Consider the following 27,315-nt stretch of genomic DNA (forward strand, 5'->3'; position numbering starts at 1 on the left):
ACTCTTCCCGACGAAGCGAACCGAGGGAGCACGAAACGACGAGGGAAACGTGGGGCGGTGGGGGGAAGGGAAGAGAGTGAAAGAAAGGAAGACGAGATCCACCACGAGCACGTGACAAGGTGCAGGCGAGGAGGAGGAGGCGGCGCGCGGGCTAGCACCGCGCCTGCGCCCCTTGAGGCGCGCCGACGACGTCAGATGGGTGCGTGCGCACGTTCTCTCCATCGGGTAACACGATTTGACTGTGAACATAGCAGGAAGGGGGAGGGGGTTATATCGTCCCACTCGCGATCGCACGGTAACAGCGGAGGGGGGGGAGCGGCGCGGGTCTATGTGTGTATGTGTGTGTGGGGGGAGAGCTTTACTCTGCTTTCGACTGACGAGCGAACCGCGCGCAACTTTCCGCGTGTCTCGCATACCTCCTGCTGTCTAAGCTGCTAGCTGAGAAAATTAACACCCGTTCGCGTCGGCCATGAGCGTCGGCTCGAAGCCCCTGAGGGGGAGGGGCGGGAACGGGCGGGAGCGCGCGGCGCCTCGCGTGTCAGGGAGGTTCCTCGCGCTGTACGCGGAGCACGCTTTTCGAGGCGCCGTCGTGTGTGGAGCGAGAAGCGGCGCCTGTGCTTCCCCTGCCAACCCGCGCTGCGCAGGAGGATCGCCCCCCGTGGCCTTCGGGGAGGGTACGTGCCTGTCGTACGCAGGGCGGCCGCTGGGTCTCGAACGCGCGCTACTGCCCTTTGGGCCTTCGGCTTTTCCTCCGCTGGTTTCTCTCTCCTTTCCCCGCCAAGCGCCCCCTTTGTTGATTCAGCCGCGTGTGGCGGTTTGGCTGTGCGTGGGGACCGCGCACGTTACCTTTGGTTAATCGGGCCAGAGCTCTGCGCTGTTTAGGATAGGGCCACAGGACACCCTGAACCACAATATGTAGGCTTCCACTCTAAACCACAATTCACACTCAACTGCAAATCCAACTAGTTTGTTCAGTTTATCATTCAGTTTATCATTCAGTGTATCATGCCAACTTAGGAAATCGGGTTTGTTCCATAAGCCATGATTAAGTGATCCATAGGTAAATGTGTTGTGCGAGTGCAACCTTAAAGCGGGGAGGAAATAATACCTGAAGAGGTAGTCTTCAGCTGCCTTTGGGAGCGTGTGACTTTTCTAGGATGACGTAGTTGAAAAGTCAGCAAACATGAACCAAGGTCTTCTAGGGTGCTGGATCTGGACTGCAAAAATCCGGATGACTGCTGAATGTACATAAAAGTGTAGAAAAAGTAAAATCTACATTAAAATATTTTATGAGTCCTATTACTGCTATGATCTTGTATATTAGTGTTTGAGATTCCTGCAACTCCTTTTACTGCTCTGAATGATTTATGATAGAAATAATTAGCATGTCATTTGGCTCTTTGGTAGTTTTTTCCTTGCTCTAATAAAATGTAATAAAATTCCACAAACTTTGCTCTAGACTGCTGAAATTCAACTTTAATAGATTTGCTGTGAAGTAAATGTTTATGTTCATCCATGCAAAGACTGAAGCAAAATAAGGCCTGAGTGACATGCAGAGATGCTGGCATAATTGTGGCAAATTAAACTATAAAAATCATGATTTAGTACAGTGTGCAAATCCAGTCAGTGACTGATACAAGGTCATTCAGTTTTATGTTTGTGGATTTTAATGCATGATTTCCTGGTTTCCCTATTCCTTATGTCTATACAAACACTTTAGGGAAAAAAGTCAAATGGTTTTCTTTTAAGGAATAGGTGTCAACCTTTGAGTTATCAATTTGTTATATTCAAACTAGTAGGGGTGGTCTTTCTTTTTCAAAATTAAGAATAAAATATTCTAGGACAGTAGACTTAAAATTATCATACTCATCAATCCAGTTGGCTTATGTGTATTTTGGTGTAACAGCATTCTGTTGAATTAAAATAGATGATAGGTCACTACTCCTCCGTTTTACCAGTGGAAAAGTCCAGTTTTGAGTAGAACCTGATAGTGTTGTGTGGCATGTTCAGTTTTTTTAATGAGCCCACTAAAAAGCATATATATTGAAATCAGATTATTTTTGTGATTTGGTATATTTTTCAACTCAAATCTGTGTATATAAATAGAGTTGCATAATATACTTTTGGAAATTATTGGTCTTTTTTAATGTATTTTTTTTAATATGTCTGGCTATTGCTCTTTCTGCTTGTATGTATGCCATTTTAATTGTGCATAAATATTTCAGTCTAGAAATAAATGTATTGGCCTTTATCCAATTAAAGAACTGTAGAAAGGAACAGATGGAAGGTAATTTTTGTCCCTCTCTTACAAATCTCTGGCAGTGCATTGGGGAAGCTGGCTGAATAGACTGGGCTCCTTTCAAAGTTTCCTCCTTCCCTCCATCCCATGCCTGGCATCATTCCATTTAACTTGGTCTTCTTTGGGAAGTTTCTTTCCATATAACATTTTTTCTGGATTCAGCTTCATTTTCTTTACTCTTATTACAAAGTTCACTGAGCATATTAAACCATAAATTATGGTTTGCAAACATAATAGCTGTATTCATATAACAAACTACTAATATATTTCTAATATTTTATATTAATTTACTTGCAGCTTTTGTAGTTTCATTGTAAAATTTAAAAATTGTAATATGTTGTTACAAAGTATTATTTTCTCTAAATTGGTATATATACCATATCTACACTGCTCACAATTTTGCATTCATTCATGATATTAATAAGATATGGTAGATTTGCTTTTCAGACTAAGAATTATACTCTTAGCAATTTTTTTCAGAGCTGGCTACTGTCGCTTGCTCAACAAACTTGTTTAAAATATGAAGTATCTTAAGGAGTTTACCCAGCAAATGTCTCTATTTGGATGTAACCTACACTTAGCATTTAACACAGTGAGAACAAACCTCCCTGGGCTTTTATGTTTTCCTATGTTCTCCTCTTGCGTACAGTAATTACAAGGAGAAATTTAGAATTTGTTGTATCATCTGAACCCAGATAAATTGGTTAGTCTTGACTTGCTGAAAAAAAGCCAGTGTCCAAACTAATGTTTATGTTGCTGGCTGGCTTTCACTACACATAATTAATCTATAGGACTGAGTTTAACTGTATTTTATGCTCAATCTAAATGGAAACTGAATTTCTTGATAAAAAAAAAAGATTGTGGGAGGGTGTGAGCCCAGTAAGAGGCTATGCTTTTTCTTGTAATGTTGAATTATTGCTTAATATTTGAACCAAGCCATTGGAATTGTAAATATTAGATTCAGTGAAAAGTTTGGAACCAACAATGTTCTGCAATTTGAGAGGACAAAGGATGTTTATATTTGCAGCCATACCATAAACATTTATTTTGAGATTGTGATATGATCTCCTGTATTATTCCGCTTTCCCCTTCTGGGTTTCTCTGAAGTTATAGCAAATTACAACTATGATGAGTCAGGGAAAAGGTGTGGAAGAATTTACTTTTTTTATCAGATTAGTTAAGATACTTGAACATGATAGTTATCTGCATTTCACTGTTATGATGAGCAAGCAGTGCAAATATTGCCAAAACACACTAAAATACTATCATGCTAAAATGTCCTCTACATTTTTTAACAATTACTGTATAGTCACTAACTGAAAGGCTTTATTCAAAGTTGATTGATCTTTTGTAAAAGTTTCACCTATTTTAATCTTAGAATTCATACTTGGAAATAATTTTTCAAGATGTGACATTGTAATGAAAATTTTTATAAGTAGAAAAAGGGGGTGGGTAAATGAAAACAATTGTAATACTGAATTACATATGATATTTTTCAAAGTAAAACTATCATACATTTTTCATTTAAAAAACAAAACATAGAATACAGTTACATGTTTAAATATAAATTATACCATATACAACATTAAATAAACATGCTTCCTGTTATATGCCTCCTTTCACCTCTCTCCCCAATTCTGTTCTGAAGCAGCCAGAGTAAATTTAATTATTTACTTAATTTACTCAATTTTTATTCCTGCTTTTCATTCAAATTATTTAATCAAGGAGTCATCATTAAAGAAACTAAAAAAAAAACACACCAAAATGCATATAGTAAGAATATTAGCATTTAAAGACCTGTCTAGGAAAAATATCTTAATTTATGTTCTGAATTGGTTGGAGTACAAGGAATAACAATGATAATGTACTAATTGGAATTGGCAGAGAGTTGCAACACCATTGGATCCAACTCTGCATTTCTTAAAAGTAAATGTATGATACTGTGAATTAGTTCACCCCTAATGCAAAGCCAGGATTTTTGTTCATATTTTTTAAAATAAGTCACAATGATTTAGTTTATAAAAACTAATTGATTTTGATTTCTGTGTATTAAACAGATAATCAGTTGTTTGACATACTTATCTTCTGTTTTCTATTTTGACAGCTTCATAAATTGACTAATGTCTCAACATACAATAGCTTCTGGAAACAGAAGATGACTGTAACAAAGGTTTGTTAATACAAATATCCTAAACCGTAGAAAATATAAAGCAATGGTTTAGCTTGCATTTGCAAAATTTCAGATCAGGTATTGGGCAGATTTTTATGTGGTGCTATCTATTAAAGTTGGACCTGTTGAATATAGGAAGTCTTATGATTTCTCCAGCACTTTTGTTTTTTAACTGAATCCATGCATGGGATGAGAACCAATACCAGAACAGCAAAGAGGCTGTTCTGGGAGTGGTTCTGCCTTACAGGTAGTCCTCGCTTAACAACCATTTGTTCAGTGACCGTTTGAAGTTATGGTATTGAACGAATGGTACTTGTGCCCAGTTCTCAAAGTTATAACCGCTGCAGTGCCCATGCAGTTGCATGATCAAAATTTGGGCAGTTGGCAGCCCACCTGCATTTATGACTGCAGGGTGCACTTCAACTTCACCCCACCCGCCTACCTCCCCCCCATCTCTGCCCTTTTGGCCACTCTGTGCTCCGCCTCCTCTGCTGCCCCAGCTGACTTCCTGTCAGGAGGAAGACTTTGCTGTCTTCCTCCTGCTGCTGGTGAGGTGCTTCGGCCTGGCCGCTTGCGAGGCAGCTGTTGGCTGTGCCTTGTCAGCAACAGGAGGAAGAAGGCGACAAAGGTTAGCTGGGGGAGGCAGGGGCGGTGGAGTGCAGGGCAGTGGGGGGTATAGAGCACAGTGCAGGGTGGTGGAGTGCAGGGCAGTGGGGGTGTCATGGGTGGGGGAGCCTAATGACCACATGGCTTAGTGACAGTAATTCTGATCCCAATTAGGGTCATTAAACAATTAGGGTCATTAAGCAAGGACTGCCTGTATATCCACGCTTACTATTCAGGCTTGGACAGCATTTGTAACTATGGCTAAAGTAAGTGAACTTAAGTTTCAGCTGTGGTTAAAGGATAGGGGACCAATAGGGCTTGATTATCTGTGATCTGTGTTGAAAATTAAATGTGTGAGCATAGTTCATTTAGACCTTTTTATAGGTTTCAGAAACATTGACTATGGTATCTTTTTAGACTGTCTGGCAGGAATTGAGTCTTGTCAGCAACTTCTTTCAGTAATTCCAATTGTTCCTGTTCGTTCATGTCCAGAAGATGGTGTTGGGAGGCTGGTGTTTGGCATTATGGTCATTAGCCTATAATGTCCCTGAAGGTCTTTCTTAACCATTCTGTTATATAATATGCACATGAATCTGTTGGAAGAAGTCATCTAGTGTAGTGCAGTCAGTGTATATTCATCTAATTGAGCTCTGTTGCTCTTTGTTACCTAACTCAAGGGAAGTGGGGGACATGACTGAATATTGCTTGGATTCAGTAAATGTGATGGAATGCTTCGATGAAGGCCACGCTTGGGGAGATAAGCATTGCCTTAGCCCCCAGCAGGAGCGTGGGAAGGCTAAGAAGATGAGATTGGCACCACCCTAAGGAATTCGCGGGGTTTTGCTTGTTGACTTGGGGAGTTTAGATTCAGTCTGGCAGGATTCTGTCTGTGGTTGGAAGCTAATAAAAGCTATCAAACTAGACTTGTACTGTCTTGTGGAGTTCTTTGGGCTGAACCTGACATCAATCCTGCCAGACTGTGATGGAATGGACATGAAGGCCAGGCTCAGGGAGATAAGCGTGTTCTTAGCCCCCAGCAGGAGTGTGGGAAGTTCAAGAAGATGAGGCTGGCACCTCCCTAAGGAATTCATGGTGTTGTGGCTGGCTGGCTTGGGAACTAGGGTTCAGTCTGGGGAGATTTTCTGTCTGGAGGTTGTAGCTAATAAACGCAACAGAACTGTATTTGCATTGTCTCTTGGAGTTCTTTGGGCTGAACCTGACACAGACTGAATCTAAACTCTCCAAGTTAGCAAGCAAAACCCTGCGAATTCCTTAGGGTGGTGCCAGTCTCATCATCTTAACCTTCCCACGCTCTTGCTGGGGGCTAAGGCAATGCTTATCTCCCCAAGCATGGCCTTCATCGAAGCATTCCATGACAGTAATGTGCTGCATGGAAGAAAATAAGTTTACAGAAAAGGTAGAATTGCTGTTGATGAACAGAAAGCCTTATTTGGAGGTTGAGGTTCAAGCTGTTTTGCAAAGAATTGCACTCACCTTGACAATATTTAATTGATTTAATTAATTAACTTAATTGACTACTGCCTGTATATTTTCAGATGATAGCAGCAGCAAGACTTATTGCACAGTTGTATATACTGTGCTACTCTTTGCTGTTCATTCTATATAATGCTACCCTTCAGGATTATCTAGATGTTGCAGTCAGTGAAAGATTTTGACTTCTGAATTACTAGTCAATTAATATTATCTTGCACTGTGTGCTGGTTTTCTGGGCTCAGTCAAAAATGGTGGTCTTAATTTTAATGTTAAGCCATATCTGTTGGAGGAATTTAATGTCTTGTTAAAGTATTTTGTGTTACTAAGATTGGCTGGAGAGACCTTTTAGAGACATCTGTTTACAGAACTCAACTTACAGGTCATTTGAGAAAAGTCTTGTGGAAATGCCTTTCCTTTGCAATTAAGAGTAGTTATCATGCTGTATTTTTTAAAGATACAGTTGGGCTTATTAAAATTACTAGTGGGAATTTATCCTTTTAATATATTTTTTATCTTTGTGGTTGCAGTAGACCATGCAGTTGCCATGAGACACACACACACAGATGTGGTGAATTGGATTCCCACAAGCTCTGAGAGCTTGTTTAATATGCTGCCACCATCTACTTTATTTCAGAGAAAGCCCCATTCTGCACTGGTTTAATTTGTGAGCAGTAAAGTGGCATTTCCTCTGATTTTTCTCAGTAGTCTAGTCAGTGGGAAGTGTGCTATAGTCTTAGAAATTTAGAAGTCTTTAGTAAAGAAATTCAGGATGGGGAATTAGTGGGACTAAAAGACAACAGGAGAAATAATAAAAAAGGAGAATTGGACATCTAATTCAAATAGGTTTGTCTCAGCTAACTGAGACAAACCCTCCAGTCAAGAACACACACACAAAATGGGCAGAAAGAAAGAGGATGCGCGATACCAAACTGAAACAAAATCAAAGAAAGGCAAACATATTCCCAACAGCTCAGATTATAGAACAAATCCTAATTCTCAACCAGCTCCCCTGTTGCTTAGATTTGTTTTAATACTTTTTCAGGGTGCAGAACTTGTTCGTAAAAAAAAAAATTCTCAGAGCCCCTAATTAGGAGGCAAAGCAATGAGTCATGAGCACAAATGCTGGGGGTGGGGACTTCTGCATATCAATTGACAAGCCCTACCTTTTCTGCTGTACCTTAGAAAGATTGCTATGAATATCTGAATATCTCTGGCTATTTTTGTTTTGTTTTGTTTTTTGCCCATAGTGTCTTATGGAACCCCATTATGTTCTTGTGAAACCCTACAGTTCTGTGGAGAAACACTGGTTTATATTACAGTATTGTTTTATGTTCTCCAGTTTCTAGATCCCTGGGGATTGGGACTTTTTTTTTTTTTTTTGCTTAGGTCTGAGCGAGATTAGAAAGAACTGCTTTGCAGAAGGTTACAACAAAAGCAAAGTAAGAGTTTCTTCAGCCTCATTTTAATGCCCACCTGAGAAGGGAATTTTCCTGCTCCTGATTGCATCTTCAGAGTTTGATTTTCTAGGCTTTGGTGGTCTCTGGCTACTATCTAGGTTTTCCTTTAACATTTTTTGTGCCCGATTCTGTAGATACTACACGTAATTGCTAAATGATTATATATTTAGGGTAATATCTGTTGAAGCTGAAATTGACCATTGAAATATATGGTGATTTTGCACATAATTCTGTTACTGTGAAATGTTAGGTGGGAACACATGATAAAGAAAATAGCTTAACTATTTTGTATGAATATTATTTATTGATTTTCTCCCCTACAGATGATTAAAAATCAGTGAAGTAAAACTGCCAGAATTGTGAAATATGGAAAATATTGGAGATATTTCAACTATTCCCATAATGGAGAAACAACCAGTTATATTAGGAAATCAGAATAGTGGAACAATGTCAGGCACAGCACCTGCTCTTTATGTTCTTGTGAAGCAGAGCACTGGAAAACCTGACCCAGGAACCTTGATTTCAAATCAAGATAATGGCAGTCTTCTCAGCAGTGCAGCAATGCCAATGAAATCTAAGACAAAGACGTACCTTCCAGCTGATTGCACTTCAGGAAACATCACTGTTATTCTGGACAACAATAATATGTGGAATGAATTTTATCATCGCAGCACAGAAATGATTTTGACCAAACAAGGGAGACGAATGTTTCCATATTGTCGATACTGGATAACAGGCCTAGAATCAAACCTCAAGTATATCCTAGTCATGGATATTTCTCCTGTTGACAACTTCCGCTATAAATGGAATGGCCATAGTTGGGAGCCCAGTGGAAAGGCAGAACCCCATGTGCTGGGAAGAGTATTTATTCATCCTGAGTCTCCTTCTACTGGTCATTACTGGATGCATCAACCAGTATCCTTCTATAAATTGAAGCTTACTAATAACACACTGGACCAGGAAGGGCATATCATTCTACATTCCATGCACCGCTATTTACCCCGATTACACCTGGTGCCTGCTGAAAAAGCTACAGAGGTTATCCAGTTGAATGGTCCTGATGTCCGTACTTTCACTTTTCCACAGACGGAATTCTTTGCTGTGACTGCCTATCAGAACATTCAAATTACACAGCTAAAAATAGACTATAATCCATTTGCTAAAGGATTCAGAGAGGATGGCTTGAGTAGTAGACTTCAGCGTGATGTGAAGCAAAATGGTAGCTCAGAGCATGAAGGCAATAGTGTTACTAGTTCTCCTAACAATCATAGACATCTCCCTGAAGGGAATATTTTGGATCCAGCACAGAGAGGACTAGACCCATCACTGAGTGGGATATGTGACCCAGATCTGGAGAGAGAATCCTTTAGTCCATATCATGACTTCTTACATTTTATGGAGACAGATGTGCATACAGGTGATGATCGAGGATTAAAGGAAGAAGCATCAGAAAGGTGGGATTGTGTTTTTTTATTGAAAGATAATTAGTATTCATATTAAAAACTATTTAAACAATTTATATTGGCCCCCATCACACAGCAGTGACTCTAGGCAATGAATAGAGGATTAAAACTATAAATGACACAATTTACAAAAAATAAATAGCCCAAAACAATAATATATGCTTGAGGTCTAAAAATCATTCCACTTCCAAACAATAAAGATAAGAACTAAACAGATTAATCAGCAGGCCTCACTTAACCTCCTGGCCCAGTTGCCTGATGGAACATCCAGGTCTTCAGTGTTTTACAAAAGGTCAGAGCAATCTGGATTTCTGGGGGGGACTGCAATAGGTCCTTGGTCCCACAAGATGACACTGCTTGATAGGAGGAGACTTAGAGCATGCCATTAATACTGGTGAAGTGAGCAGAGACAATCAGAGACAGGTGGTCCCTCAAATACCCTAACACTGTGCCACATAGGGCATTATAGGCAATAACTAGCTCCTGGAAGTGCACTAGAAGCCAGTGCACCTCCTGGAGCAGAGGTGTTACAGGAGCATATCCCAAACTGCCCACACTGCTGCCTTCTGAACCAGTTGCAGCTTCTGAATCATGTAGATTGCATTACAGTAATCCAACTAGGAGGTGACAGATGAGTTTCTGTGAGTAGCGCCTCTCCATCCAGAAATAGATACAAAGGACCTACTGCAAAGGCCCTCCTAGCCGCAGCTGCCATCTGCTGCTTGAACAGGAGCTGTGAATCCAGGAGGACCCCCAAACTGCCCACTAGCTCTGCCTGAGGGAATGCTGCATGTATCCTAAATGCCATATTGTAAGAACAAGGTGAACGGAGTGATATTAGTGAAAATGAGTGAAATATGGAATATATGCATTTGTGAAATGCACAAAGAGGAAATACAGAGGACCAATACTATTCTTGCTTTCTGAAGAAAATTGATTATCTAAATGTTCCATACCATGGGCAGACTGGCAAAGATCCTTTGTATAAAAACCAACAAGTTAAGGACTGTCAAAAAGAAATATGCAACAAAAGATAGGTGTATTATCTTTAGAACATGGATTTCTAGATTAAGTGGTAGGTTTAACTAGTTTTATGGGAGTAAAAGTCCTTATTCATAATTCCAAAAAATGGTTGGTTATGATCTGTTTTTCACTATTAGCTTTTTCAGTATATTGTGTTGTGATGTACTGTATTTATTTCCAATAGGCAGTCCTCAGTAGGAAGTCAAGTTTTTTCTCTCCAAATAATTATATTTGTTGATAGAGAAGAGGCTTTTGTCTGCAGCATTGCTTGCTGAAAAGGTTGATGCCCTTGAAGATTAGCTCTTGCTTGGTATTATTTGCTTAGTTAACTTTAACTCTTTTTGTAATGCGTTAATCCTTTCTCTTTTCTTTCTTGCTACCCCTTCCTCGTCTCCATCCAACTTTCTTCCCTTCCTCAGACTCCATGTTCATCCTGAGGTTTTGCTGGAAGGAGGAAGGAGAATGTATAGCCTGTTTATTTATTCGGCCTAGTCTTCTTTTGGTGGAAAGAGTGTCCAAATCCAAAACTTTTAATTTTTCTATATTAACATTGGTCTAAATGATAAATTAGCCATTCATAGAGTTGCTGCTGAGTTGGCCTTAATGTTAGTGATTTGTTGCAATGTCTTAATGATAAAGAGTGATGCCTAAAGGGAGAGGTGGTTTTTTTTAGTAATCTAAGTGTACTTTCTATGCCTGTTCTAAAAGAGAGAAGGTGAGATTCTGCTTGTTTCTTCAATTGAATGTTCTCCTTGCTTTTTTTTTTCAGTCCAATATCTAGCCCTTGTCAAAGAATGTCATATGTGACACCCCAGCTCAATCCAAAGGGAGGAATAAATGTGTCTGTTAAAGAAGAACCATTAGATAACTATGAATATGGACCTCTTACTTGCATGGAAGGGGTAAGTGTGAAGCAGGAAGAAACCAACAACATTGCAGAAGAATATTGCAATAGTGATGACTCCATATTGGAGCAGCAGCTGGAGAAATATAGTGAAATAGGCAAAATGGATATTGACTCCCACAAGGAACAACAAATAAGCCAATTGGGTGTTGCCAGAGCAAAAATGCTAAAATTGGATAGTGGGAAGATGCCTGTGGTTTACCTAGAACCCTGTGCAATCACCAGAAATACAGTGAAAGTCTCTACTCTTTCACAGGCCTTACTATCAGCTTCTAAGAATGAAAAGTCTCCACTGATTCATTCATTAGATTCTTTCCCTGCTCATTTTGAAAATAATGGTATCTCTAGCCCTTTTGCAGCCAAGGAAACAGAGAAGATTACAACTGATAAAATGGTATCTGAAAATACAGCACCACAAATATCTTCAGAAAGAGATGTGCTATGGAGAAATACTGAAACATACAGCAGTCTCACTACAACAGAGAAAGAATCCAGTTGTAAACTCAAGGCCACTGCCACCAGCACCCCTTCTTTAGCTAAAGTTATCTTTGATGAGCAAAAGACAAATGTGCTGAAGACTCATATTTCTGACAAGAGTATTGTGGGCAATCAAAATGTTGGGGTGTCAGGCCCAAGGAAAAGAGGAAGACCACGGAAAATAAAGTTATCTGAAGCTGGGACACCATCTAAATACATTACAAAGTCCATCATAACCAGTAATGATGCCTCTTTGGAAACTGGTACTACCCATTTGGATGTTAAACCTGATCTTGAGGATGTGGATGGAATGCTCTTTGTATCATTTGTATCCAAGGTAAATCTATATCCAGAATTTACACTTATTTGGGGTTCTGTATTACAGTTCTTGCCATTTTCAAATGTTAATACAGTGGTACCTCGGTTCACAAACGCTTCTGTTCACGAACAATTCGGTTCATGAACAGCTCCGTTCGCAAAATTTTGCCTCCGTTCGCGAACGTCGGATCGGGTTACGAACAGGATCCACGGCCATTTTCCCTCCCATGACACGTGGTCACGGCTTCCTGTAGGGAGGGGGACTCTCCCTCCAAGCAATATCCGCCTCCCCACCCGCCTTCCTGTCCTCCACGCCAGAAGTCGCGTTCTCTCTCTTCGTTAGCGTTCTCTCTCTTCGTGCTGTATTTTGTTTCATATTTTTGCGGTTTAAAAAAAAAATGGTTCAGAACGGATTAACCGTAATTACATTGAACCTTATGGGGAAATTTGATTCACGACGCAATCAAAAATCGGTTGGCGACCAAATTCGGAGGGGTCAGAACAGATTAACCGTATTTACATTGAACCTTATGGGAAAATTTGATTCGGTTCACGACCAATTCGGTTTGCGACCAGAGTCGCGGAACAAATTAAGTTCGTGAACCGAGGTACCACTGTAGTTTTAATGTGTATACCTACATTATTTTTTAAGTTAATATCAATGTGTAGCTTCTTGTAACTTTGGATTGCCTTCAGTATAAACCCTGCATGAGCATTTTGTCAAAGTGTGTTCTTTATTGCATATAGGAAGCCCTTGATATCCACACTGTTGATAGAGCTGAAGAAAAAGAATTGCAAAATACACTGAACAATTCACTGGTTACATGTAATCCATGCACTGATTCAGGTAACAATAAAAGTTAAATTATTAGCTAATATATATCACTAGTTTTATCAGTTACAGATTCTGATTATTAATGAAGTTAGAACTAGTGTCTTCTTCCCCATTAAGCTGTGGATTGAAGCTCATGATATGGGGGATCTCACACTGAACTCAGTCTGGGGATGATCCAGCAGGGGGGATTTTCCTCAGGATTTCAATGGGGAGGCCTGAAAAGATTAAATTACCCCTCCTTATTATCAGTTCTTCCATGTAATGTAATTTGCATCTTAGACATTATATATCCCTAGTTTGGTCCCAGTTGGCTATATTTCTCTCCCTCTGTTATAAAGAAAGAGAGACATTTCATGTATCTATGAATTCCCACTAAGCTTGCCAGGTTAGACAGTACAATGTAGTGGATAAATTACTTATGCTTTCATTTCATGGGCCCTTCTCTTGTAGGCTAAGGTTCTTTTTTTCCCATATAGTCTTAAATTTCGTAACTCAAATTGTTTGGAAATGTATAAATATATATATAAATAAATATATGTTTGGCAGATGGTCAAAGAATACAACAGCTGGAAAAAGAATTGTTAGAAGATTTGAAGTCTTTTAAGTACAAACAAGTAATACATCCAAGTCTTCAAGAAGGTAGGTATAAGTTCTGTGAAATATTCCTGATCTTTTTATTATGTAGATTATGCATGTTGTATTATTTGTTATGTATTGGATGTGAAGATTAGATTGATGAAAATGCAGAGATCTACACAGATTGTTATTTTCATTGCTGTCAGAATAATGTGCAGCTTGTATCAGATGGAAATTAAGTTGCATAGATTTGAGGCTGCATCTTCTTCTACCAAACATACCAATTGAACTGGAATGTATTATCTTTGACAAGCATACTAGTTGAGTTAATACAAATACTGTTCATGAACTCTATTCTACATTTTCCCTGTATAACCACTTCAGTCACATAAGCTTTTATTTTGAGCAATCTGATACTCATTATTCAAGAGGATTACTGTGTAGTCTTTGAAAAAACAGAATCCCAGTTGGGAAGCGTAGTCATAGCTTATTGTATCACTTGACTATCTTTTTATCTGTCTTCAGTGCCTGATACCATCTATTTAGTGATCTGGAGGTGGTATACAGTGGTAACAAATAGCATGAAACAGTCAAATTGATCCCACCCTTGAAGTATTATTAAAATGAATTAACCTCAGCAAGATTTAAATTAAGATAAAAACTAACACAATTCAGTGCCTCTCTTCCTGAATAAGTAGTCTTCAAACTCCAAAAGCTTGTGGGAAAAGCCATCCTGCTCTTCTGAAGATGACAATCCAGATCTTAATGAGGAAATTTATTCCAAAGAACGGAGGCCACCATGAGAAGGTCTGCTTCCACACTTCTGCCCCTCTAACCTCACAACTGCAGCATTTCCTCCCAAGATGAATGAATAGAATTGGAAGATTCTCTTTAGGGGAATTATTCGCAAAAGTAGCGTGGCTGCATGACCTATAGAGCTTGCTGTGTTGTGTTGTATTGAACTGTATTTATCACAGACTGAGGCTTATATGCCAGTCCTGTGTATACAACCTTATAAGTTAATACTGACATATGGACCAGTACTTGGAAAACTATTGGCAGTCAATGCAATACGGGTAGTCCCCACTTAACCACCTTAATTGAGACCGGAACTTCCATCACTAAGTGAAGCAGTCATTAAGCAAAACATTACATTACATTACATTACATTACATTACATTACATTATTGGTTAACAGTGGCAGTTCTGGCAGTCCTAGTTGCAGTCATTAGGCAAGGACTGTGTGGTTGTTGGGCAAGGACCAGTGCTTCTCCTGTCCTGCGCGAACTGTCTCTGCTTCATCTCCCCCTACCTGCCTATCTCCTCCCCATCTCTGCCCTTTTTGGCCACCCTGCACTCTATTGCTGCCCCCAACTGACCTTTGCCATTTTCTTCCTCCCACTGCTAGCCTGGCATCCAGTTGCTGGATGAGAGTGTGGCAAGGCAGTAGAGCCTTGTCTGCTGAAAGGAGCTTACCAGGCCTAGCCAGAGAGGAGGCAGGGCAGTGGTGTGGGTGGAGGAGCCCCATCTTCTGCTGCCAGTGCAAGGAGCCATAACCCACAGACCATGAAGAGCACAGCAGGACAGGCTGGTGAGGTGTGGCACGCTTTGTTGCCAGGAGAGGCAGCTGCCCAGGCAAAGGTGGCAGCTGTACAGGAGGTGCACATCTGCTTAGCTCTGGGTGGAAATGTATAACTCTATATCATCAGCATGTTGATGATACCTCACCCTGAAGTGGCCAGTGATGTTCTTAGTGCTTTCTTATAGAAATTAATACCACGGAGGAAAATGCCAAACCTCATAATGTCCCACATCAGAGCAGTCACAGATTCAAGTGCTCACCCCCCTTTGCTGTCAGTTGGAACTGCCAGTTGACTTGGGAGGGAGTGTGACTGTCACAAACAGGGCCTCCAACTCCCAACCCTTGTAGGTGATCTGGGATGATATCAAGGTCAAGCCAAGTGCCATTGAGAGATTTAGTAAGACCAAGAGAGCTCTGTAACCTCCATCCATATTCTGATGGAGATCAAGAGCAGTTTCTGTCCCATACCCAAATCTGTATACTCTTCGAAAGGAGTCCAGGCAGTCTGTTTCATTCAGAGTAGTTTGCAGCTGTAATCCCACCAACTTTTCCAAAACCTCAAAAAAGATTAGAGATTGGGCAGAAGTTGTCCAACACAGTGGCATCAAGAATTTGCCTTTTCAGGAAGGGATGCCCCATTGACTCCTTCAAGATGGGAAGTGCAGTCCCTTCCTTTAATGAAATATTAATCACCTCTCTTTCAACCATCTTTTGCTGTCTTAAGGAGCCAGGTAAGTCAGGATTTCAGCCTACAGGTGGCAAAACCCATGTTGCAAAGAATCTTGTCTTCCTTAGAGACTACAAGATCAAAGGAATCCCAGGTAATTTTGCAAGACATTCTCTCAGTCTCTACTTACCCCTCTGTTGCTCTGTTTTGTTCAGTATGCCAGGCCACCTATGGTAATTTCTTTCTCAGTATTTATTTACAAAACTAGGTTATCTTATTGGGCTGCTTGTTGGTTGAATAATTTATTACATATTTAAGTGGCAACATGTTATTTTTTTTTCATATTTCACCTACTATGGCTGAAATACATTTTTTTCATATTGCTTCTCATTCCATTGAGGAACAAAGTTAAGTCACATTTTCTACATTTTTGTATAGGTTTGAGAGTCAGTGTGGATACCCAGATTCCTTTAAATAGCATATTTCTACCTATTCTCTATGACAGGAGTTTTCAAACTTTTTTCGAACTGCAGAACCTGCTAGTTAAAAAAAAAAAATCCCAAAGTCCCTGATCTGCAAAAGAGTCAGTGTGGTGCTTTTTTGTGGGAAAACAAGCCTGGGTCCTTTTCACTGTGCCTTGGACAAAAGGAGCTATTGATGCTCCTGGCTGCATTTTAAAGTTTTTCCCCCCTCAATCACTCAGGGAACCCCATCAAGTTCCAACGGACTCTTAGTGCGTTCAGTCATTGATTGATTGATTAAATTGATGCTTTGCTACAGTGCTCATTTAATTACCAAAAAAAAAAAAAAAAAGATTCTGAGCATCTGAATGTGTAGAAGTGAGGAAAGTTGGAAGCTTGGAAACTCTTAAAAATGGATTCCAGAAATAGATGAATAGAACTATGCATGTAGAATAAGATTCTCTTGTTTCTTCTCCCAGCAAAACAATCATAAGAGTTGAAGAACAGGGGCAGTATGACGGGGCACCAGGGGCTGTAGTAGAATTGGGAAATTGTGAGATTGTCTTGTGAAAATGGGTTTCTGCTTATGCAAAGTAGCTCTGGATCCAAGAAATACTGACAGTGGGAAGTGGAAAGATAAAAAGCCAAATCCAGATTGATGTAGGCTTAATTTGGATTGTGTCTTCAACTTTGGTCGTGAGATCAGGTGTTTATGGTAGACTTTTTCCCTCCCCTTTTCTCTTCAGTACTGCACCTTTCTCATTAAGTTGAACTCTAGTGAAGAGTGATATCAACATATAAATTGGGTACTGATACTGTGTAATGAAGCCATATTAATGCCAGTTAGATTTCTTCTTAAATTACATTTCAAGCTGTTTTGCAAACAGTTAAGGGGAAACTTTGTAGCATTGAATTTGGTTAGCTTTGTATCCATGTAATGTTTAATTATGGTGGAATAATTTATACTGGAGAGGGAACCAATTGAAAAGTATTGTGTTTTTAGCTTTATATTCTGTAAAATGAAATCCTGGCAAGACAAAATAGGACTGTAATCTTGATATACATACAAAATTGTTTTCAGAATCATATAAAAAGATCTTTCTTTCTTTCTTTCTTTCTTTCTTTCTTTCTTTCTTTCTTTCTTTCTTTCTTTCTTTCTTTCTTTCTTTCTTTCTTTCAGTGGGTTTAAAATTGAATTTTGTGGACCCAACAATGAGCATTGATCTGAAGTATTTGGGTGTGCAGTTGCCATTAAGTTATTCAGGTGAATATACTTCATGGAAAAATGTAGGAACTGATTCCAGTTCTGCTGGTAAGTCAGCATCTTAATATAGGCATGCTTAAAGTGAGTTGCAGAGTAGTTCTTTGAAAGAGATTTGCAGCAGTACAGCATGTTTTGTTTTTTGCCACCATCTATAGATATATTGTTCAGTAATGTGGTTGTGTTTATACACTGTACAGTACAAAGTTTGTTTAGCTGTAGATACTGGATGAATCAAAGTAGCCTGGTTCACCCATATTAAGCCATAACCCATGGTTTATTGTAGTGGCTGGGCTCCCATGTTGTGCTAAGCTCAAAACAAACCATGATGTGGGTTAATGTAAGTGAGCCCAATCTGCATTTATAATAATTGGATGCTCCCATAAGCAGTATGTACAATATTCTTTAACAATATGTTAAACATCTATAGAGTTTGACTTATATTGATTTCAGTGATTCAAATGGAAAGATATACCCAATTTGTAATACTGCACTATATCTCCAAAGAAAACAAAAATAAAAAATAGAATATATATGTTTAGTATTTTTTTCAGAATTACATACATAACTTGCTTATTTATTGATTTATTTGTTTGTTTAACAAATTTACATAGCTGCCCATCTCATAGAGCATGACTCTGGGTGGCATACAATACATAAAACAATAAACATCATAAGACACTAAGTAAGAACAAAAAAAAAAAAAACTCAAAATAGCAGAAGAGACACCCATTATTTAACATCACACAACCATCTTGCCAGCTCACCATAGGACTCCCAAAGTTGATGGAAAAACGACGTTTTGAGGGCTTTCTGGAAGGCAAGTAAGGATGGGGCTGATCTCACCTCGAGGAATGACATTTTGTAGGGTGGGGGCCCCAGCAGAAAAAGGCATACTGCTTGGGTCCCGCCAGATATAACTTCTTAATAGACAGGACTTGCAGCATATCCCTCCTGCTTGACCTGATGGGATGGGTAGATATAACAGGGAAGAGGCGATCCCTCAAATAACCTGGCCCAATGCCACATAGGGGTTTAAAGGTCAACAGCACCTTAAATTTCATTCAGAAGCATACTGGCAACCAATGCAGCTCGCAGAACAGAGATGTAACATGTGCCATCCTAGGGGTGCACATAACTCTCTGCACAGTTGCATTCTGCACCAGCTGAAGCTTTCAGATACTCTTCAAGGGAAGCCCCACAAAGAGCATGTTACAGTAACCCATTCTAGAAGTGACCAGAGCATGAGTATCTGTGAGTAGAGCCTTGTGATCCAAGAAATGGTGCAACTAGCACACAACGTGAAGTTGCACAAAGGTCCTCCTAACCACGAATACCACCTGCTCCTCAGGCAGGAGTCATGAGTCTAGAAGGACCCCCAGATAGTTTTTATTTGGCTGTTGTCTCCGCAACATTTCAAGTACATGGTGGCAAATGTGTATTTATTATGTGTGTACTGTATTTTATATTTTATATTCTGTAACTTGTTTATCAAGGCAAGTGTTTGCACGGCTGTGTAGTTTTTTGTTCTCATTTTTCTCCACTCACTTATACTGCCAGATGCTGGACTTCACTTTATTTCGAGGACTGGAAAGACAAATGACATCACAAAAATAAAGGGTTGGCGAGGAAAATTTCATAATTCTTCAAAAAATGAAGGTAAGAGGAATGTTTTTGATGCAGAATGTTACTACAAGAAAATGAAATGAAAGAATTCATAGAATTTATTTATGAATTTCAAATGTTCTGTGTCTATAGATCACAGAGGATAGATAGTAAGTTGTGCAAAGTTATTGTCTATTTTTGAAAGAAATTTATTTAATTTTGGATTTTGGTTGATAGAAAATACTCAAGATTTTTTCCACAATGTAACTAAAAGTATAGACCAAAAATGCATTGCATTATTAATATCAGGCTCCCTCCCTTAGCTGACTCACTCTTGATTGAAGCTTCCCAGATACTTGACATGGCAAGGGTAGTAAGGAAATCTTTATTATACATTAAGACCATTTAAACAGTTGTTTGTCCACTAACAGAATGAAGGTATAGTCATTTCTTACACCCTTTTAAACTACCTTCTTAATTAAATAGATGCTTCTTCCTCCAGTTGTTCCCATAGCCTAATGGAAACTACTTTGTCCTTCCTGTACATGGCTCTAGGAGGCTGTTGGTCACTGACATATTTTTTTCCAACAATCTTATTAAGAGTTTTAGATAGAACAGTAAAAGAATACAAACAAAAAAAGGGGAAAAAAGTTGTAAGAAAAGGAAACAAAACAAAAAAATCCTCCCTTCTAAAAAAGTGACTTCCCACCCTTACCATGACAAGTATAAACAATTCTATAATCTCTTCACCTCTTCTTGTTTAGCCAATATATAACTCTTCATACCACAACCCATCTCTTAACAATAGGCAAATCAAATAAGTAACCTCTTCTCCCATCCAATCCTCAGCAAAAAGTCCAAACAGAGCTGTAAAATAGTTACATTAGTTAACAAATACAAAATTCAACATTCCACATCTCCACTCTTAGCTAAAACAAAATCCCATTTAAAAGGCAAAAAAGTCCCAATATCCCAATATAAACAAAGTGAAAGAAAGGTTTAACATAACAAAAAGAGACCATTTGTTCTTTAGAAAAGACAAGGTCCAATACCCAACATTTTTACCCTAAGTAATAACTTACCCATTCTGATAAACGTTACATATCTCAACTCGAAACTATAAACAAATCCACAAAAGACTGAAATTTAGCATAACAGAAATAATTTATCCTTTAAAGAAAACAAGACTAAACTTCCTTATTTTAAGTAAAAAGACAATTAAATACAAAGTCAATTTAAGTACTATGAAATTAAGATACATAAAATAATAATAAAGAAAAGAACTTAAACAACTTATTAACTATAAACAAATCCAGTGTACCACATTTTTTTTCCAGTTAAGATATCTGCAAATTCAAAAAGAACTAGCCAGAATAACATGTCCCATTTTATCCCTGGTTGAATAAACCGATTTTATGTTCCTTTTTTCTTCTATACAGAACAATCTTTCTCTGTAATCCATTCAGATGGTAGTTGACCTTTGTTGGAACTTTCTTCAGAACTTTAAACAATTTCTCTTATGACTCCAACAAAAAGAAATTATTCCAGTTGCGTTCTAGGATTGTCATTTTTATTTCCTTCTTAATTTTCAAATTCTCATCCAGCTTTTTCTTTATGTCTGGTGAAAAGTTCTTATTCAGATTCTCATCCATGTTTTCCTTGGGTAAGTTTTGCTGCATATCTTGTTCTATAACATCTGACAACAAACTGTTCTCAGAAAAACACAACATAGCTGACATAATCAGTTCAATATCCTGATTCAGTGCCTCAAAGATATCTCTAAACACCATTTTAAAATACTTGTCTTCAGTCTCAAAAACAATTTCTTTCCCTCAAACATCCATCAAACTCTTAAAGAATTTCAGAGTCTTAATATTCAGTGTCCAATTTCCAATGCTTTCTGAGCCTTTAATCCATTTAAAAAATTTCTGTAGCCAAAAACTTGTCTTCTTTTTTTGCTGTTTAACTTCTTAAAATTTGTAAAAAATAAATCTTCATACTCTTATATTAAGGATTGAAGGCACTCCCCGGCTATTTCCAGCCTTGTCACTTTGCAGGTGTCTAACTTTTTTGAAGCAGTTAATAGGCAATTAGAAAGTAGTTAGCAAGGGAAGTATATGAACTTTGTGTCCTTTAAAAAAAGGCTCCATTTGCAGCTTGAGCAATTATGGAGAATTCCCCTGTCTCCCAATCCGCCCCCCCCCCCCCCCCGATCGCTGTCTTGCAGTCTCTCTGTGAGGAAAAGGAACTGTCATAAGGGGAAACAGCTTGGGCAATCTTGCTGTCTCTCTCTTTTATCCAGAGAGGATCATAGGAGTTGATATGTTAATTGGCTCCTTATTAAAGTCCACACATGTCAGCTCCGCTTCACACACAGCTCTCTTCAGTCTGCCATCTTCCCCAGGAAGTCCCGCATCTTGGATCTCCCTTGGTTAATGACATATTCAGCATTCCTGCCCTGGGAAACTCTTGCTCTCAGCATCTCTCCCATAATGTTTGCAATTTAATAACCTCAGCAACATTAGCAATACTTGTGTGCATAATAACGCACTCACACATTTGCCTTGGAATTACTATGCAATCCCAGAAAAAAATGTTTTGTTTAAGAAGCTGCTGACAGGTGAGCACCTTCACAGGCTCTGAAGTGCTTTTGTCTTCAAATATGAAGGGCTGCACAGCCCTAATATCTATTTGGAAAGGAGACAGTTTTGACTAATAAAGGATCTTTTTGTTTTTCAGGCAGTAATAAGAAGAAAGTCTAAGCCCCAAAGTAGTATCATGTAGTTGCAGTGCTAATTTGATGAATTTTCTAGCAAAAAACTTCAGTGCTCAAGACTGATACTGAAATCACAATGTATTTCCACAAATTAATTCTCTCATAAAATGTGTGATGGAACTCAGTACTGTGTCAAGAACATATCAGATTAAAAAGCAAGTTGGAACAATATTGAGAAACACTTTGGCCATTATCAAAAGTTATCACTGTTCTATTTATTGAGATAAATAGAACATTGAAGTCCTTGAGCTTATGGAGGACAGGTGGGACATAAATGTAATAAGTAATTACACAGACCTATTTCTCCTGAAGTTTTTTCCCCATAGCTTTGAATAAAGTGCAAGAAGGTACCTTTTTTTCTATTGCTGAAATTTAGAAGGAACTGAGTCTGTAGAAATATAATAAGGGTGATCCCAACCCCTCCTGGGTAAGAGGGGCTCAGAGAGCCTTTTGCAGGGGCATGCAGAGGAATTTGCTCAGCATCTATTGGACAAAATTACTCAGATTCATTTGCAGTTGGACGCTGGCTTTGTTGCAGGTCCAGTGAAGATACTTAGGGAGGAGTCTTGCTCTGTTATCTGGGAACAGTTTGACCCTGTCGGACCTGAGGAACTGGACAGGGTTTTTAGAGCTGAGTTCAGCCACCTGCTTTTTAGATCCATGCCCCTCCTGGCTGGTTAAAGCAGCCTGGGGGGGGGTCATGTGAGTGGGTTCTAGCGATGGTTAATGCTTCCTTGAGTGACCGGGTTGTTCTTTCACCTCTTAAGGAGACTTTGGTTCGCCCCCTTCTCAAGAAACCATTACTAGACCCCACTATAGTGGACAATTTTCATCCAGTATCTAACCTCCCCTTTTTGGGGAAGGTGATTGAGAAGGTGGTTGCGCAGCAGTCTTGGAGGACCTTTGATGAAGTGGATTATCTGGATCCCTTTTAGTTGTGATTCAGGCATGGGTGTGGGACTGAATGAAACAGCATTGGTCGTGCTGTTGGATGATCTCTGGCAAGGGTGGGATGGGAGCTGTACATCCATCCTTGCCCTACTTGACCTCTCTGTGGCTTTTGATACCATTGACCATGGTATCCTCCTGAATTGGCTCAGAGGATTGGGGGTGGGCGGCATGGTGTTGTGCTCGTTCGCCTCCTTTCTCCGGGGCTGATTCCAGTTGGCGGTAGTTGGGGAGGAGAAATCCTGGCCTTGGCCTCTACTGTGTGGGGTGCCGCAGGGTTCAGTCCTCTCCTCTCTCCTATTTAACATCTACATGAGGCCACTGAGTGAGCTCATCTGTTGCATGGGGTGAGGTACCATCAGCACGCTGATGATACCCAATTATACATCTCTGCCCCTGGCGAATTAAGCTATGCTCTGAATGTCTTACCCTGGGGCTTGAAGGCTGTGCGGTTCTGGATGAGGAATAACAGGCTTCAGCTGAACCCTGGCAAAACTGAGTGGTTTTGGGGCCTTCCAGTCCTAGAACTATGCCATCTTTGGTGCTGAATGGGATGGCATTGCCCCAGACAGACCCAGTGTGCAATCTGGGGATCTTCTTGGACTCATGACTCCTATTCAAAGAGCAGTTGGCAGTTGTGGCTAGGATGGCCTTTGCACAGCTTCAGGTTTTGCTCCAGTTGTGCCCATTCCTGGATCAGGGGGCTCTGCTCACTGTTAGTCATGTTCTACTCACTTCCTGTTTGGACTTCTGTAATGCACTGTACATGGGACTCCCTTGAAGTGTATCCAGAAGCTTCAGCTGGTGCAAAATACAGTGACACGGGCAGTTATGTATGCCCCTAGAAGGGTACATGTTATATCTCTGCCCTGCAAGCTGCATTAGTTGCCAGTTTGCTTACGGGCCCAATTCAAGGTGCTGGTTTTGACCTTTAACATCCTCCATGGCATGGGGCTGGGTTATTTGAGGGACTGCCTCTCCCCGATTACATCTGCTAGTTCAATCAGATCTGGCAGAGAAAGCATGCTCTGGGACCTGCCTGTCAGAGAATTACATTTGGCAGGTTCCTGGAGGTGGGTCTTCTCTGCCGTGGTGCCTGCCTTGTGGAATCTTCTCCTCACTGGAAGTGAGGTTAGCCCTGTTCCTCTTAACATTCTGCAAGTCCCTCAAGATCTGGCTATGCGATCAGGCCTGGGGGTCCCAGGGGACCAGGGAGATTTTGTGATGGCTTCCTTACTACAATTAACATCATCCTCTCCTGTTTTGTCTTTTTTTTGTAGTTTTTATAGTTTTAATAATTCTTTTATATGTGTTTATTGGTTCTTTTTAATTGTATGTCGCCCAGAGTCACTCTCTTGTGAGATGGGTGGCTATACAAATATGATCAATAAATAAAAAATAAATATGAAATAATAGCTGTAATATTTAGGCATTAAAACAAATGGGATGAGCACTATTTTCAGTTCATTTTTCTTGTTAATATTCCATACTGAGACAATTCCTAATTGCTGAAGAGTTTGCAATGACATGGGCAGTGAGCAATTAGCTTTCTGTAATACCAGTTATTTTCAGTTTCAAAATATATCAAAATAGATTTGATCTATTTGAATATATTTGAAGGTTTAGATATGTTTGAAGCTTTAAAGGAAATCAGACCGGGGGCTTGGTAAAACTTAGTTGAACCTAGAAATCACTGCTGCAGTTGTAGAGAATTTTTCTTGCTTTATATCATTTTATTCTAAGTTTGAGAAATAATTTGGGACAGAAAAAAATGGAAAGCTTTTATTTGTTTTTGAGACTGAATAAACAACAAGACAGATGGAAAAGATGGTGTCAGCTTTTTGATGAAAACAATTTTGAAAAAGCTTCAAATAAGTAGCTGGTTTATTGTGTAGGTACCTACTTTCTAAAAACAAAATCTGTATCTCTTTCTGAAAAGTGATGAATATCAGCAAGGCTGCATTATGACTTTGTGGTCCCCAAGCATTTTTGCCTTCATGGGCCCCTCCGTCCATAAAAATAATGGTATTAAAAATTATATTTCATATGATTTTCAATATTTTTACAAAGAAATAAGGAATACTAAATAATATATGTATTATTTTGTAATAATCAGTTGTTGCCGATAAACTATGATGTCACACAAAAAATTTACTTACCAATTTTTGGCATTAATGTAGTGTAATTACTGCACTACACTAATTACTATACTATTGTAGTGTAATTTTCCAATCATAGCAGAATCTGCCTACATTCCACTATGTCATAAACAAAATAAACGCACCTTTCTCTACTCTTTGTTGAAAGTGGTTTATTAAAAGAAATGTCCATTGATGAAATCATCCAAGAATTTGCCAATAAAAAATGTTGTAAGGTAAAAATTTAGATAATAAATTTACATTCATACATGGATGCATTATTTTTCTCTTATAAGTTCTTATAATTTATTGTAATAAGCCCCTGCAAGAATTATTAAATTATTTTAATGGTATTTAATATGTGACTGAGCTTTTAATTTGAATTCTATATATATTTTATTAGTATTTTATTTCTATTTTATTTATTGTGCATATTTTCAAGGCCAAAAAGTAAGTCATGAAAATTAATAACTTCATTTTTATTATTTCTGATTAAAAAACATGAAAACATTTTGTGGACCCTAGACACTGTGACTTTTGTACCTAATTAATAAATCAGTCCTGAATATCAGACAGGAATGTGTTCTCTTTTCTTAACAGTGGAACTAAATAGAAACTTACAGGGTAGTGATTTACAAAGTTAAAATTGAGTTTGACCAAGGAATGATTTAAATAATGGCTTAGAAATCAGTATAATTTACATAAAATCTCCTGTGCCTCATCTCCTTGGTGTATTAGAAAGCACTGAGATTTTTTATCAATATCTCCTCCTTTCAGCCTTTGGGAATACTTAGGTTTTCCAAGTTTAATTTATATAAAAAAGAAACAAGTATCTGTAAGTTCTGGAAGGTTTCATAACTGCAATCATAATTGAAATCTTTTCTAACATTTATTTCTCTTTACATCTATAGTATGGGAAAATGTTTGGTGTCTCAGTAACCTTCTTATAGTTTTTAACATTTCTAAGCCTTAACTAAACATTCTGAAAGTTTTGAAGTGCACAGTTAATGGAATTTGTGCAAGCATATTGCTAACTTGAGATTTGAAGCATTTTTAATCTAAAATGTATTTTTATGATTATTCAGGCATCATTTTAGAGGGCTTGTTGAAGAATCGATCTGCCTTCTGCAGTGACAAACTTGATGAATACTTAGAAAATGAAGGAAAGCTGATGGAAACAAGCATGGGATTTTCTCCTAGCACATCTAGTTCTCCTGTGGTTTATCAGCTTCCAACTAAAAGCACCAGCTATGTACGAACATTAGATAGTGTTCTAAAAAAGCAATCCACCGCTACTAATTTGAGTTCTTATACTTCCAAGCCTCTTGGTTTACCTTCTATTTCTAAAAAGAAAAAAGAGAAAGTTAAGAATAAGAAGCAAGTAGTCTCAAGAGGCAAAGAAAAATCTCCCCACAAAGGTATAATAGGTTTATCTGTTGCAAAAAAGCAGAAACGCAAAGTAGCCTCGGAAGAGAAAGCTTCTAAATCTCAGCCAAATGATCAGACAGTTAATGAGAAAGATGCTTTAATGGGCACAGAGGAAAATTTGCAGAGCAAACAGATCACTGTGCGTCAGGTGCAGCAGCAACATAGTAATCGCTTGCCAACTTTATCCAAGACTCAATTGAAACTGCTGGATTTAGAAGATTGTGCATTGTGGGATGGTAAACCACGGACATATATTACTGAGGAACGAGCTGAACTATCTTTGACAATTTTGCTGACTGCTCAGGTAAGTTTAAAGGATGAAAATACATGTTTTGCCTAATCTAAACAATTTTTTAGTGATTCCAACAATAATTATCTTGTACAGTATAGGAAAACAGAGAATAAGCTTCAGCTACCTTTTGAGGGTTGGAAAGCAAAATGTCATTTTCGAGTCTTCCCCTTTCTGAGTAGATTGCTGTCTTGGGTTTACTTGGATGCATTGTAGAAAACTCCTATTGCAACTTCCCCTCTCCCCTCTCCTTGGAACAGGACAATAGCTTCATAGAACTATAGAATACTACTAGACAACCCGTGGCCTGTTGGGTCATCGTTTCAGAGATATTTCCTTACCTAAACAGAGAAACAGAATGAGCAAGGGCAAAAAAGCAGTGGGAGTGTGAGCGACTTATGACTTGATGCAAGCTTCCCCATTGACTTTGCTTGTGGGAAGCTGGCAGAGAGCATCAGAAAACTCCCTCCCTCCCCCCCTCCTTCCCCCCCCTTTCCTCTTCCTTCCTTCCCTCCCTCCCTCTATCCTCCCTCTGTTA

General features: G+C 39.0%; 1 protein-coding gene across 6 annotated transcripts in view; it reads left to right on the forward strand.

The window, feature by feature from the left end:
* The first annotated feature begins 211 nt into the window (after nucleotides 1-211).
* Nucleotides 212-27,315, forward strand: part of MGA (MAX dimerization protein MGA) — a 97,020-nt gene continuing 69,916 nt past the window's right edge. For 5 of the 6 annotated variants that reach the window (XM_088145486.1, XM_088145489.1, XM_088145490.1 and 2 more), the window contains exons 1-9: nucleotides 212-295; nucleotides 4,404-4,469; nucleotides 8,350-9,480; nucleotides 11,282-12,230; nucleotides 12,959-13,058; nucleotides 13,593-13,685; nucleotides 17,513-17,644; nucleotides 19,154-19,252; nucleotides 26,146-26,792. In XM_088145486.1, the coding sequence (XP_088001612.1) occupies nucleotides 8,393-9,480; nucleotides 11,282-12,230; nucleotides 12,959-13,058; nucleotides 13,593-13,685; nucleotides 17,513-17,644; nucleotides 19,154-19,252; nucleotides 26,146-26,792 (3,108 nt within the window). In that variant the 5' untranslated portion in view covers nucleotides 212-295; nucleotides 4,404-4,469; nucleotides 8,350-8,392. The remainder of the gene's footprint in view (nucleotides 296-4,403; nucleotides 4,470-8,349; nucleotides 9,481-11,281; nucleotides 12,231-12,958; nucleotides 13,059-13,592; nucleotides 13,686-17,512; nucleotides 17,645-19,153; nucleotides 19,253-26,145; nucleotides 26,793-27,315) is intronic. The other variant, XM_088145487.1, reaches the window with a different exon arrangement.

Source organism: Python bivittatus, unplaced genomic scaffold (assembly GCF_059951505.1).
Source record: "Python bivittatus isolate LINGU-HERP-01145 unplaced genomic scaffold, Pbiv_v1 ctg000480_np1212, whole genome shotgun sequence".
Lineage (NCBI taxonomy): Eukaryota > Metazoa > Chordata > Lepidosauria > Squamata > Pythonidae > Python > Python bivittatus.